A 12366-nucleotide genomic window follows, 5' to 3' on the forward strand; every position below is an offset into this window, starting at 1 on the left:
CAATTAAGGCAACAGAAGAATTCCAGTTTTATAACGTAAAGTCACTTCCAGATGTCTGGGTTTTCTTTGTATCCTCTTAGGGTCCCTGTGAGCCTTGAATAGCCTTATTCATAAGACTTTCCCTGTCAACTCAATACCCTTTGAGGGTTAAGTTCTTCCATCAAGTTTAAAAGCCCGTGTCACAAGTTCTGGAGAGGGCATCCCACAGGTGAGCGGGGGAAGGAGAGTGTTTGGCATTTGGACAGCGTTCGGCTCTGCATGGGCACCTCTGTTTGCTTGGGAATTGGTCTCAGTCTTTCCCTTGCTCCTCAGAGGAAGGACAGATGGGGCAGGGTGGGCGGGCAGGTGCAGGGTCCTCAGCTCCTTTCTGTGCCTCCCACTTTTGGCCTGGGCTGTTCTGAGGGCTGGTGTCCCTGGAAGCCCCTCTGGGTCACTGTCCATCTGGCCCAAGGCTGGTCTCTTTCTGGCACTCACCTCCCCCAGGCCAGTGGCTCAGAGCTGCGGGGACTGCATTCCTGCCCCTCAGAGACAGCCTCCTCCCAAGGGCCAGGCTGTGTCTTCCTTTTATTTGTGTACCTTAAATGACTTCCCTAGTGCGCCCTCAAAGATGCCGAAGCTTCTGCGGTTGTGCTTTCCTGAGGAATTGCTGGCCTTCGAATTGTTCCTCCTGTTGACTCTCGAGCACGTGTGTCTAGTTTCGTGTGAGTGTTTTCTTTATCTTCTCTTGGGTAAGGTGGAGTGCGGTGGAGCGGAGAGGAGATGGGCGAGGGACGAGGATCTGGAATGGCCAGCTCCCCCATTGCTGGGCGGCGAGGGGTTCACCTTGCAAGAGAGTTCCTGGTGAGAGTCTCACACAGCGCAGGAAATGTCCACTGTGGACTTGGCCCCCAGCCCATACACTTACCGAGCCTCAAGCCTGCTCCACTGCTGTTCAGAAGCCCCTGGAATCCCTCCCCTGTGTCCCTCCCCTGCTGTTCTGCCTTCGTTCCAGCTCATTCCATCTCTTCCTGATGGTCCTTCCTACCTGCGTTCTCTCCTGCTCACAGACAGCTCTGGCTCTCCATCGTCCTCAGGATAAGCTCTAAATATCTGATAACGTTTGGGTGCTCTCATGGCCCCAGACTGAAAACTCCACTTCGCTTTTGTCCCGCGATTTTGCTGTCCAGTTGCTAGATTCTTCTCAAACACTCAAGTCTTTACCCCTGCTTCACCCTAACACACACACACACACACACACACACACACACACACACACACACACACACGAACACACACACACACACACACACACACACCCATTCTCCCGCTGGGACTCTCCCATAACTCAGTGTAAGCATAAGCTCCTCCTCTTTTCACGTCCATTCGCGTGCCTGGTCCTCTGTTCTTGCCTCACAACTGCGTGACGATTTCTCTGCCCTCGAGGACCATATTTGCTCAGCTCTGAGCCTCACAACTAGCACCGTCTGACCATTACCTACCCCCAGGAATGGATAACTGAGTGAGTGAATGAGCTCGCAAATGAAGTTCCTGGAAGGAAGGCAAAGGTCTGTCCTAGGACAAGGTAGGGACTTTGAGCTTGCCCTAGGACCTTTGTCCCCATCGCCCAGGGCCAGGGAAGCTCTGCCTATCAGCCTCGCACCTGGTGGGCCTGGTCTTCTCAGACGTGCCTGTGGGATGACGTAGGGAGGGCCTTCTCACCTTGCCGGGAGAATCAGATTAGAAGGCATTTACTGAGGGATAATCCTCTTAGACCTGGGCCATCTGTTCCCTCTGAGCCTTCTCTCCGCAGTTCTGTGTTCACTTGGGCATAAACACTCCCCTAGGGTGGGGGGCAGGGAAGGCAGGGGCTTCCCGGAACCAAGCTCCTCTGTGTGCCAGGCCCCTTGTGGGCATTTTACAGCTGTCTACTTGCCGGAGCCTCATGTTAACCCTCTGAATAGGTCCTGGACTCTCCATCTTACAGACAAGGGAAACTGACTTGCCCAGGTCACACGAAAATCCTGGGGAGGACTGGGGTTTGAGTCCTGGTGCGTCGGACCAAGACCCTTGCTCTTGTCACTATTCCTCTCTCCCCTCTTTTGCTGGTTAGGGTGTGCTGTGAGGAAGGCGTGGCCTGCAGGAGAGACCTCAGGGTGTGGGGTTTCCTCTAGTAGAAAGCTGTGGCTCAGGCCTTACCACCAATTTTCTCAAGCAACCATGTGCCATGCATTTTGTTTATTTATTTACAATTTGTTTCTTTGAGCGTTCTTTCCAGCAGATTCACATTGGGAAGTCAGGAAGGGGTTCCTTCAGGAGCCACGGGATGTGGGGCTTAGGTGTACTATCTCAGGACAGATGAACCTCTGCATGGCTGGTTGGCTGCTCTTGGGCTCCTGTTACCCTGCACCCTAGCAGGCTCAGAAGTCTCCAGATTTGTAGCTGCCACAGGTCACAGTGGAGTCTTGACTGTCAGCGTTCAAGGCTCCAGGTGGAGACTGAGGCCAGGTGGGCTGAACCTGGCACACAATAACTCTGAAGGTTGGTGGCATGATTGAGACCAGGATCTGGAGTTCTGGAACTTTCCCAGGGCCTTTGCTGCCCGACACGAAGCCCTCCAACGTCCCAGCTCACTGCCATGAAGGTTGAAAGGGGTTAGTGAAGCCCATTGATGCCTTCCTTGTATGTTTTGTCTCGCTGGATTTTATATCTCTGAGCCAGCATGAGTCCAGAGGGGCTAAGTTACTTGTCCAGGGCCACACAACAAGACAGGCATTCCAGGACTTTGACCTTTGAATCCATGTGGTGGTTTTCAGAAGATTCTGGTTCTGGCTTTTCTAAAAGGCAGCATGAGCACAGTCCAACATGGCAGGCAAGAAATGTTGTGTTTAAGAGAAGAGGCTCAGGTTCATGGGCAGAGGCTTTGTCATCAGCCCCAACTTTGAGGGGAGTATTCTGGGGGAACCTAAGTCTTCTGGGTGTCTAAGGCACTGAGCATGAGGGTCTAGGCTATATGGAGCCTGTTTTGGGGAGCACTACACCTGTGGGAGTGCCCCAGGCACCACCCAAGAGTGGGGCTTTGGCTTGAACTTGCATGGTCTGCAGCTTCTCACATGGTGTCCTGGGAAGGAGCAGTGGGCAGACAAGACCAGACAAGAGGCAGAGAGGCAGACAGAGTCAAGGTGGGGGAGAGGGGAAAATACAGTTAAGATTAATTTTTAGATACAAATATTTTTTTTAAAAAAATTAAAGCAAGAGTCAGATCTTACACTCCTTCCTGGAGGCCCAGAGGGGGCTTTTCATTGCAAACATGACCAGCCCAGGCTATTTCTATCCCAGCAGGCAGTAATCTGATTTACAGGCAGAAGATGGAGAGAAGGTAGTTTACCTGTTCAACTGTCTCTGTCAAGAGCAGAGTCCACTAAAGTTGAGGGGTCTGGAAGCCCTGTTTCTGATGGCGGTGGTGGGAGGGTTCACCCACACCTACTTGCAGGCCCTTGGACCCTCAGGCTGTCTCCTCTCTGTCTCAGGCAATATGTGTCTCATCTTCTGACAAACCAGTCCCATTTATGGGAGGCATAATCCATAAGGAAAAAAAACCTGCATGCATTAAGCTAGTCTTCATAGTTTTTTTTTTTTGTTTTTGTTTTTAAGATTTTTTGATGTGGACCATTTTTAAAGTCTTTTATTGAATTTGTTACAATATGGCTTCTGTTTTATGTTTTGGTTTTTGGCCACGAGGCATGTGGCTTCTTAGCTCCCCGACCGGGGATCGAACCGGCACCCCCTGCATTGGAAGGCCAAGTCTTAACCACTGGACTGCCAGGGAAGTCCCCATAGTTTTTTATTAAGGTAATTAATTAATTAATTAATTTTTTGACTGCCTTGGGTCTTTGCTGCTGCACCCAGGCTTTCTTTAGTTGTGGTGAGTGAGGGCTACTCTTGGTTGTGGTGCGCAGGCTTCTCGTTACGGTGGCTTCTCTTGTTGCAGAGCACGGGCTTTAGGTGCACAGGCTTCAGTAATTGTGGCTCGCAGGCTCGGTAGTTGTGGCGCACGGGCTTAGTTGCTCCACAGCATGTGGGATCTTCCTGGAGCAGGGCTTGAACCCGTGTCCCCTGCATTGGGAGGTGGATTCTTAACCACTGCGCCACCAGGGAAGCTCCGTAGTTTTTGTTATCTATCTATTTATTTATTTTGGATGCACTGGGTCTTTGCTGTGTGCAGGCTTTCTCTAGTTGCAGTGAGTCGGGGCTACTCTTCGTTGTGGTGTGTGGGCTTCTCATTGCAATGGCTTCTCTTGTTGTGGAGCACGAGCTCTAGGTGTGCGGGCTTCAGTAGTTGTGGCACGGGCTCAGTAGTTGTGGGCCGCCGGCTCTAGAGTGCAGGCTCAGTAGTTGTGGTGCACGGACTTAGTTGCTCCACAGCATGTGGGATCTTCCCAAACCAGGGCTCGAACCCGTGTCCCCTGCATTGGCAGGCGGATTCTCAACCACTGCGCCACCAGGGAAGTCCCCATAGTTTTGTTTTTAATAGCACAAAAAAATTCTGGAAACAATCTGAATATCCTATGGTAGAGAAATGGTTAATTAGTAAATGGTACCTCGTGATGATGGAAATGTTTAACAGAGATAAAACCGTGTGATTATGAAGACTATATAGCATCATGAAGAAAAATGCTTGCAATGCAATGTTAATTTTAAAAATTAAAAAATGAGGTACAATAAAAATAAAACTAGGTAAGTATGTTTGTATAAAAAAAGGAAACACAAATGAATGAGGAGGGTTATTAAATTATGGTAATGAAATTCTTCTTTTTCCTGTTTTCGTTTCTGGATTATTATTATATGCAAGGTGGTATGATTGTTAAGAACATAGAATCTGGAGCCAGATTATTTGGATTCAAAGCCCAGCTCTGCCACTTACTTACCCACCCTAGCTGGGTGACCTTCAACAAGTTACTAAACCTCTCTGTGCTTTGGCACCTCATCTGTAAAAATGAGGATAGCAAAAGTATCTAGGATTATTGTGAGGGTTAAATGAGTTAGCAGATGTAAGTGCTGCACAGTAATTGCTATATAATCACTAGCTGTATGAAAAATAAATTTAATTATCATAATTCATCCATAGCTTCATCTCTTAATCATAAATAAGTGCTAATATTGGTGTAATTTTCTCTTTTTCTTCCTATTTGAAAGTGCTTTTGCCTTTCCATAGCGATAACCATAGTAATATACACTGTAAACTACTCCTTTCTATTAGTATCATATTGTGAGAGTTCTCCACCAGCATTTTTGATGGAGAACCATGATTTCCTGATCACTGTTTCCCCTCCACCCCCTGTCCCCACCCTCAGGCCCCAAGATTCTCTTCTGTGGCTCCTACAATAAACACTGCAGTTAACTGACTGCAAATATGGGTGCAGTTCTCCACCCTCCCTTTGCAATGTGACTTTGCAGCTTCTCTCATCATGATAAGGGGTCTATTTCCCTGCTGCTTGAATCTGGCCTGGTGACTTGCTTTGACCAAGAGAATGCAGTGGAGATGAAGGTGGACCAGTTCGGAGGCCTGAAGAGGCCTTAGGTACTTCCACTCACATAGGAGGAGCCCTGCAGCCCCAGGTAGACAAGTCTGAGTTTGCCTGTTGGAGGATGAGACACCATGTGGAAGAGAGTCCATTTGCCCAACTGAGACCATCCTAGCTTCAGACCACCAACCCCCAAACATGTGAGAGAGCCCAGCCAAGCTCAGCAGAAGTGCCTGTCCAACCCTTGGAAGAATGAGTGAGCCCAGCCAAGACGAGAAGAACCATTCAACTGACCTGTTGACACATGGAAAATGATAACTACTTATTGTTTTGGGCCACTGAAGTTGGAGGTGTTTTGTTATGCAGCCGTGGCTGACAGGTATAATCACAAAGAGCAAGACTGCTGATCTGAGTCCCTCTGATTGGTCCACTGGGCAGTATGGGCCGGGCACCCTCTCCACCTCCTCCTTTCCTGCATCCATTGTACTGAGCCCTTGTGTCCACCCTGCTACCACCCAAAGTTGCCAAAATTCTCAAGTCATCACACTCGTGGTCCTCAGTGGGTAACCTTTGTCTCTGCAGTCTGGGCTCCTTTCTGAAGACAGTGGCAACCCCACGGTGGGCAAGAAATCTCTCTGTGTCCCTTTCAGCCCCTGTCTCCCACTATGGGTCAAGTCATTTTGCTGGGCTTCAAAGCAGCGAGGGTGGCACGGAGCTCTCAGGCCTCGGGAAGTCTGTGGGATAGGCAGGCACACTCTCAGACTCGAGGGACCCTCCCACAAGGCCGCCCCAGCCTTCCCCAGGAGCTCCCTCTCACTCACAGCCTCAGGACACATGGATGGAGGGCAGCTTGACAGAGTCCCCAGGGTCACAGAACTTCCCAGCTGGCGGGGTCTAGACAGCTGTCAGTCTGACCCCAGCCTAAACCTGGGGTTCCTCAAGTGCTAACAGAATCAACAAATTAAACATTCCTTTTAAAAATGCTGCCATATAGATTGCTACAAACTTTTCAAATGCTTTATAGAAAGCCCTCTTTTAGTAAATTGGTAAATGTGGTAAGTTCAGCAAATTGGCCACTCAGCACATTGATTTTTGACAATGGTTTTGTCAAATTGACCCAGAGTCCTGTGCCCGCCTCTTCCTGTCACTGCCACGGTCCTAGAAGAGCACATAGGTAAAAGCCATGCTCAGGAAAGATGCCTTAGATTGGAGGGTAGGTGATATTGTCCTGTGTGTGTCACAGCTGGTGATGTCAGTTCAGGGACATCCTCCAGGCTGCCCCAGGTTACCTTCTCTTTTGACAGACATGCGCAGACACTCCTATGTCAGTGAACTGGGATAGAGAGGCTGAATTCCCAGAGCCTGGCACACCCAGTGTCCCTGCTGTTGATTCCACAGCATTGAGTGAGCCCCAGGGTCAGCCCTGGAAGATGGCGAGTGGAACCTCCAAGCCTGGGCAAGCTCAGACTTCCTCCACAGCCACGGGAGGGCAAGTTTATGGGGTAGCTGGTGCCAGGCCAATGCCTGGCTTTATAGTCATGACCCCATGGACAATGAGGTAATAGACTCTATGAAAATATAGAGTCCATTATTATACCCTTTCACAGGTGAGGAGACTGAGGCTTAGCAGAGCTGGGGTACCTGCTCAAGGGCACACAGCTAGCCAGTGGTGGAGCTGAGATTCCAACCCAGATGGAACTTTCCTTCCAGAAAGTATGCAGTCTCCCTTGGGCACGCACATGTCTTCATAAGCGTGATGCTGGAAAGTTCTCTCTCTGGAGGACAGCGTTTGTTGCAGTGGAAGGAGGAAGACAGATCCAAGTTCCTGGCTCTGCCTCATAGTCTTTCTGAGCCTCAGTTTCCCAATCTGTAAAGTGATGACCGTGCTTCCCCAGGGTGGTTCCAAGCATTTAAATGAGACCGCATGACAGGGACCTAGTAAAAATGTTTTTTGCTCTTCTTGTTCTAAGTTGTTTGCAAATTCCTGCAATGGAATTTAAAAGACATATACACTACAAGAAATCCAGACTCAGCACGGGAGCCATGCACTTAGATTATCCTAAAGTCTTGTGTGACTGAAAAAAGAGCTGCCATTGTACTGTGCACAAGGAGTTAACCCAGCTGTTTCCTATGAACCGTGTGGGCTTGTCTGTGCGTGTGTGCATGTGTGCGCACGCACCATGCATCCTTAACTTCTCTTATGTTTATTGTGATGAAAGAAATTTTCACAGGGAGTTCCCTGGTGGCCTAGTGGTTAGGATTCTGGGCTTTCACTGTCGTGGTCTGGGTTCAATCCCTGACCGGCAGACTGAGACCCCACAAGCTGTGCAGCGTGGCCAAAAACTAAAATTTTTTTCACATATTGAGAAATAGGGAAGTCATTCTGGCTTATACGCGAGTTAACTTGAATTTTATGCTAACTAAAATAGCCTGTGTGTGGCCTTATCAAACATGCATTGTACATCTGCTTTGAATAGTAAAAGGGCACATTGACCAGAAGTAAAGAATGTCCATGTTTAAAATATAGATTAAATGCCCCTCTTCCTGGGATACCAGGGCTGGTACTCCTTTGATTAGCATTCCTTCCCAGGTGCCAAGGTCATACTGAGTCGCTGTGTACATGCTGGTCTGTTCTTTTTTTTTGAAACCTTGAAGAAATGCAACCCTGACTTGTTTAATGTTCTTTGCTCTGACAAGATAAAAAACTGTGCTGAAAACCCTGCTTCTCCACATTTTCTCAGAGTAATCTGGGAGGCGGGCTTCTGGGCTAGTCCTCAGTTCGGCTCAAATCAAACTATTTTCTATTCTTATTATTGATTGTTTATTGATTATCTTCATCGACAAGGGCCTCTGAGCAAGTCCATCCTGGGGAGGGGTTGCAGGGTCTGAGCATACCCTGCCCCTCCCCATGGGGAAGGACTCACACACCTCCTCCTCCAGGCTGGAGCCTCCGGGGAGAGCAGAGCTGCAGTCAGCCAGCCCCGGCCGGGCGTCACACTGGGGCTCAGTGTGTGAGAAGTGGTTATTTTTACCCGACCCCAGTGGGATGTGAGGCCAGTCTCAAAGGAGGGGCTGTCAGCTTCTCCAGAGAAGTGGCCCGAGGCTGAGCCGTGCAGCCTGCCTTCCTCCCTCTGCTTCACACCCAGGCCCCCACCCGCCCCCAGCTTGGTGCACAGGACTCTTGGTAGCTGGGAGGGGTGTGGGAGCTCGGCTCTGATCACAGGTTCCCTGGGCCACCGCCCCAGAGGAGCCAGCAGGGCTGGGGCCTTCTCAGACTTCTGAGAAGTGGCCTTAGGCTGCAGGGGCGGGGTGGGGGGGCAACGGTGGGCGGGCAGGCAGGAACCCTGGGTTTGTGTCAGGCCTGGCTTGCTTTTGCCATGGGAGCTCTGCCAGGTCCAGGCTCTAGGACCCTCCTACCAAAGGCCAGCAGAGGTCCAGCTGTCCTAACCTTGCACCCCAGGTCAGGCAACTCCCATGCGTCAGCCTGCCCCTGGCCTGGTGCCCCAGTCCTGGGAGCTGGGTGCCTGCAGCCCTCTGCTGGCCCGTCTCCCTCACTCCCCAGTCCCCTCCGGCCTTGGAGGAGAGGGTAGCCTTGCTCTTCGAGCCCTCGCCCTGGCAGGGAGCCCGGATCTGCACCTCTAGCCTGGCGCCTTGGACGGGTGCTGCTTGCCCACAGCTCTGGGACTCCCTGGACCTGTGTGCCCCATCCCCTCTGGTCACCCTGCCTCACGTGCCAGCTCACTCACGAGGTCAGCCCTGCCTTGGTTCGTAGCTTCCGTGAGTGCCTCCAGACTCCCCCCACCCCACCCCTCTTGCCCATCTCCTGCCTGCTCGCCTGCTGCTTCCCCGCCTGCCCTGCCCTGTCCCCTCCACACTCTGGGTGCCAGTTCCTTGTCTTTCTTCAGGTCGCACAAATGTCACCTGCTTTGATGCCTCCCACCCAGGGTAGGGGTCTTTCCCATCCCATTTTCTAATTGCATCCTGTTCTTTCCCTTGTGGGAATGTATTCAGTTCAAGGTGATTAATTGTTGACTTTGGGGGGGGGGGTCAGATTCCCCCACTAGACGGGAAGCTCAGTGAGGGTGAGATCAGGTCTCTTTGTGGCCCTTCCGCAAAAGTGCCTGATGTCCCCCAGGCACGGGGGCCAGGGGTGCATACACGGCCTGTCTCACGGCCTCCCCAGAGCTTCTCCTTACATCTGGGCAGGTGCTTACCTTTCCGGGTCATCATGTCAGGGCCAGGAACTCGGGGACAGCAGGGCTTGCCTTTCCCGGGCTTGGCAGGATGACTCAGATGCCTTCTCCCTGAGGGCAGACACAGGAACAGAGACCCTCTCTTAGCGTGCTTGGGGTTGCCAGGGACTGGGTCTGTACAAGAGTGACAGGAGGGAACTTCAACTCCCAAGGCTGAGGGCTCAGGAATGTTTATTCAAGGAAACTCAGGATGGGCCAGGCTACAGGAGGGCCTGTGGGAAGAGTGGGCCTTGAGGTGATCTATTTTCCGTAAATAAAAAAGTCAGGGCTTCCCTGGTGGCGCAGTGGTTGGGAGTCCGCCTGCCGGTGCAGGGGACGCGGGTTCGAGCCCCGGTCCAGGAGGGTCCCACATGCCGCGGAGAGGCAGGGCCCGTGAGCCGTGGCTGCTGGGCCTGCGCGTCCGGAGCCCGTGCTCCGCAACGGGAGAGACCACAGCAGTGAGGCCCGTGTACCGCAAAAAAAAAAAAAAAAGTCAGTGTGGGGAGATACTCTGCCTCCAGAATACGTCTTCCTCGTGTCCCTTGTCCGAGTAACAGTTCAGCACCGTCACTCAGAAGTGTCTACGCCCTTTGACACAGTAATTCTCTCCCTTTGGTAATCTAAGAAAATAATCCTAAACTTAGGAAATGTTTTATGTACACACATGATTTTTACCATATACTTAAAATAGTGCAAAGTTGTGACTCATTTGAACGTCTAAACATGTAAATTCATCACAGCACATTCACCTGATGGCAAGTTATACCTAAAAATATTAGTTAAATAACACCACTTTGGGGAATCTGCTGGATATACTCTTAAATGGATAGGAAACTTAACGAGGAAAGGCATTCATCTTCATTGAATTGTCATTAAGGTAACACTGGCAACCTCTAACTTTTCCAACAGAAGAGGTCTGATAAATTGCATTGCTATAGACTGTGTTTATGAGGAACTCTAATCACTGTTTTCCATGTTGTATATGTGGCAATGTTCATTGCAGAAACTTTAGAAAACAAATACTTTCTATAATCCTACCGTGCAGACAGAGATGGTTGTTGTTGACATTCTGGTATAAATGCTTCCAGATTTCAATCATAAGTATTTTTGGTGACTATAATAATATAGTGATCAATAAAAGAGATACGAGATTGAACACACAGAGCGTTTTCAATTACAAAGATGCTTGTAGGCACACCGAAAAGAAATAAACAAAATGTTGAACACGGCCATTCTTGAGTCATGAAACTATGGGTGTTTTTCCCTCCATGTTTATTTCTATATCCCCAAACTCCAACAAATGTTAAAATAACCATAATTGCTAAAACAAACAAACAAAAAAAAGTAGGCAGTTTTTAGAGGGTTAGGCAAGAGCAAAAGCTCAAAGTATTCAGCTATCTGAACTGAGAAAGACAGAAGAGCTAAATACTCATATCCACGGAAGTGCAAGGGCTGTCTCCCCCAGTTCCAAATGCACACTAACATGCCCCCCACCACATACTCTCATCCCATCTGTCTGCCACAGGTGTTTTTTGTGCGTGAGATTTGGGGGTGTTCAGACTCAGATGGTCTACTAGTTAATTTATTCATTCACTCAACACAGATCGTGCCCCAAGCTTCATGCACGTGTAATAGAGCGGCTCCAGAACTTCCAGCAAGGGAGGACTTCGGTGCACGAAGCAATCTAGCTGGCAGGTTGTGTGTCCGAGTGGTCAGCACACTGCTCTTACTTAGTTTTTGTGTGTGTGTGTGTGTCTGGGGAGCTGGGGCTGTGGATGGAGATGGCAGGGGTTTAAAACTCCCGAGCCACCCCCGGTGCTGCCACTGTGGATAGAGGTGCTGTACAGGTTCAGGGGTGACAGCCCGTCTTTCAGGGCCCAGCACTGCCTGTGAGGGCCTGCCCTCCAACATTTCCTGATTCCAATCTTCCCAGACATGGGAATCCCTGTTCAGGGACCAGCACCTTGGGCGGGGGAGGGGGATAGTCCTACCTTCTGCGGAGACGACGGACAAGCAGAGAAGCAAGATGCAGAGTAGGCTGGCGAGGGCTAGAAACCTCATGGTGGCCGGGTGGGAACGTCACGTCCCGGGGAAGCCGCTGTGCCGCAGAAGTCCTCCCTTGGGGCCACCGGGGACCTTTATAGAGTGGCAGAGAGAGAGGTGTTTCCTGGTGGGCAGGGCACCAGCAGCCTTGGAATTCTCATAAAGGGTAGAGTCAGCCCCTCCCAGGAGGAAAAAACCCTCAGCTTTTCGAGAAGTTGAGAGCATTTCATGAACTGTAAAACAGAAAGCTATAAATGCCCAGCCCCAGGAAGGAGCTCCCGACAATGGCCTCAGAAAGCTCCTGGCAGGGAAGAGCCACTTCTCAGGGTTGAATATTAACTTTTAGTGTCAGTATTCATTCCATCAAATACAGATTTTCCTGTTCATTCCTTAGATGTGGCAGAGAGGTCCATAAAACCCCTTGCAAAGCCTCAAGGAAGAGTCTTGAGCAGTGAATGAAAAATAGGGAGCACACTGCTAGGAATCAGATGACCTGGGTTTGAGTCCTGGCTCTGCCACATATCCGCAGTGTGTCCTTGAATTTGACGTTGAATAGCTTTGAATCTGCTCCCCGTCTGTGAAATGGGCAC

At 50.3% G+C, this 12366-nt stretch overlaps 1 protein-coding gene across 1 annotated transcript; it reads right to left on the minus strand.

Annotated features, from left to right (window-relative positions):
• Nucleotides 1-2940: 2940 nt before the first annotated feature.
• Nucleotides 2941-11794, minus strand: GPR15LG (G protein-coupled receptor 15 ligand). Its single transcript, XM_060033713.1, has 3 exons — nucleotides 11725-11794; nucleotides 9716-9805; nucleotides 2941-3097 (listed from the first exon to the last, which is right to left on the minus strand). Exons 1-3 carry the CDS (start codon nucleotides 11792-11794, stop codon nucleotides 3012-3014), a joined length of 246 nt encoding a protein of 81 aa, XP_059889696.1. The 3' UTR covers nucleotides 2941-3011.
• Between the last annotated feature and the right edge of the window lie 572 nt (nucleotides 11795-12366).

Source organism: Delphinus delphis, chromosome 16 (assembly GCF_949987515.2).
Source record: "Delphinus delphis chromosome 16, mDelDel1.2, whole genome shotgun sequence".
In the NCBI taxonomy this organism is placed as follows: domain Eukaryota; kingdom Metazoa; phylum Chordata; class Mammalia; order Artiodactyla; family Delphinidae; genus Delphinus; species Delphinus delphis.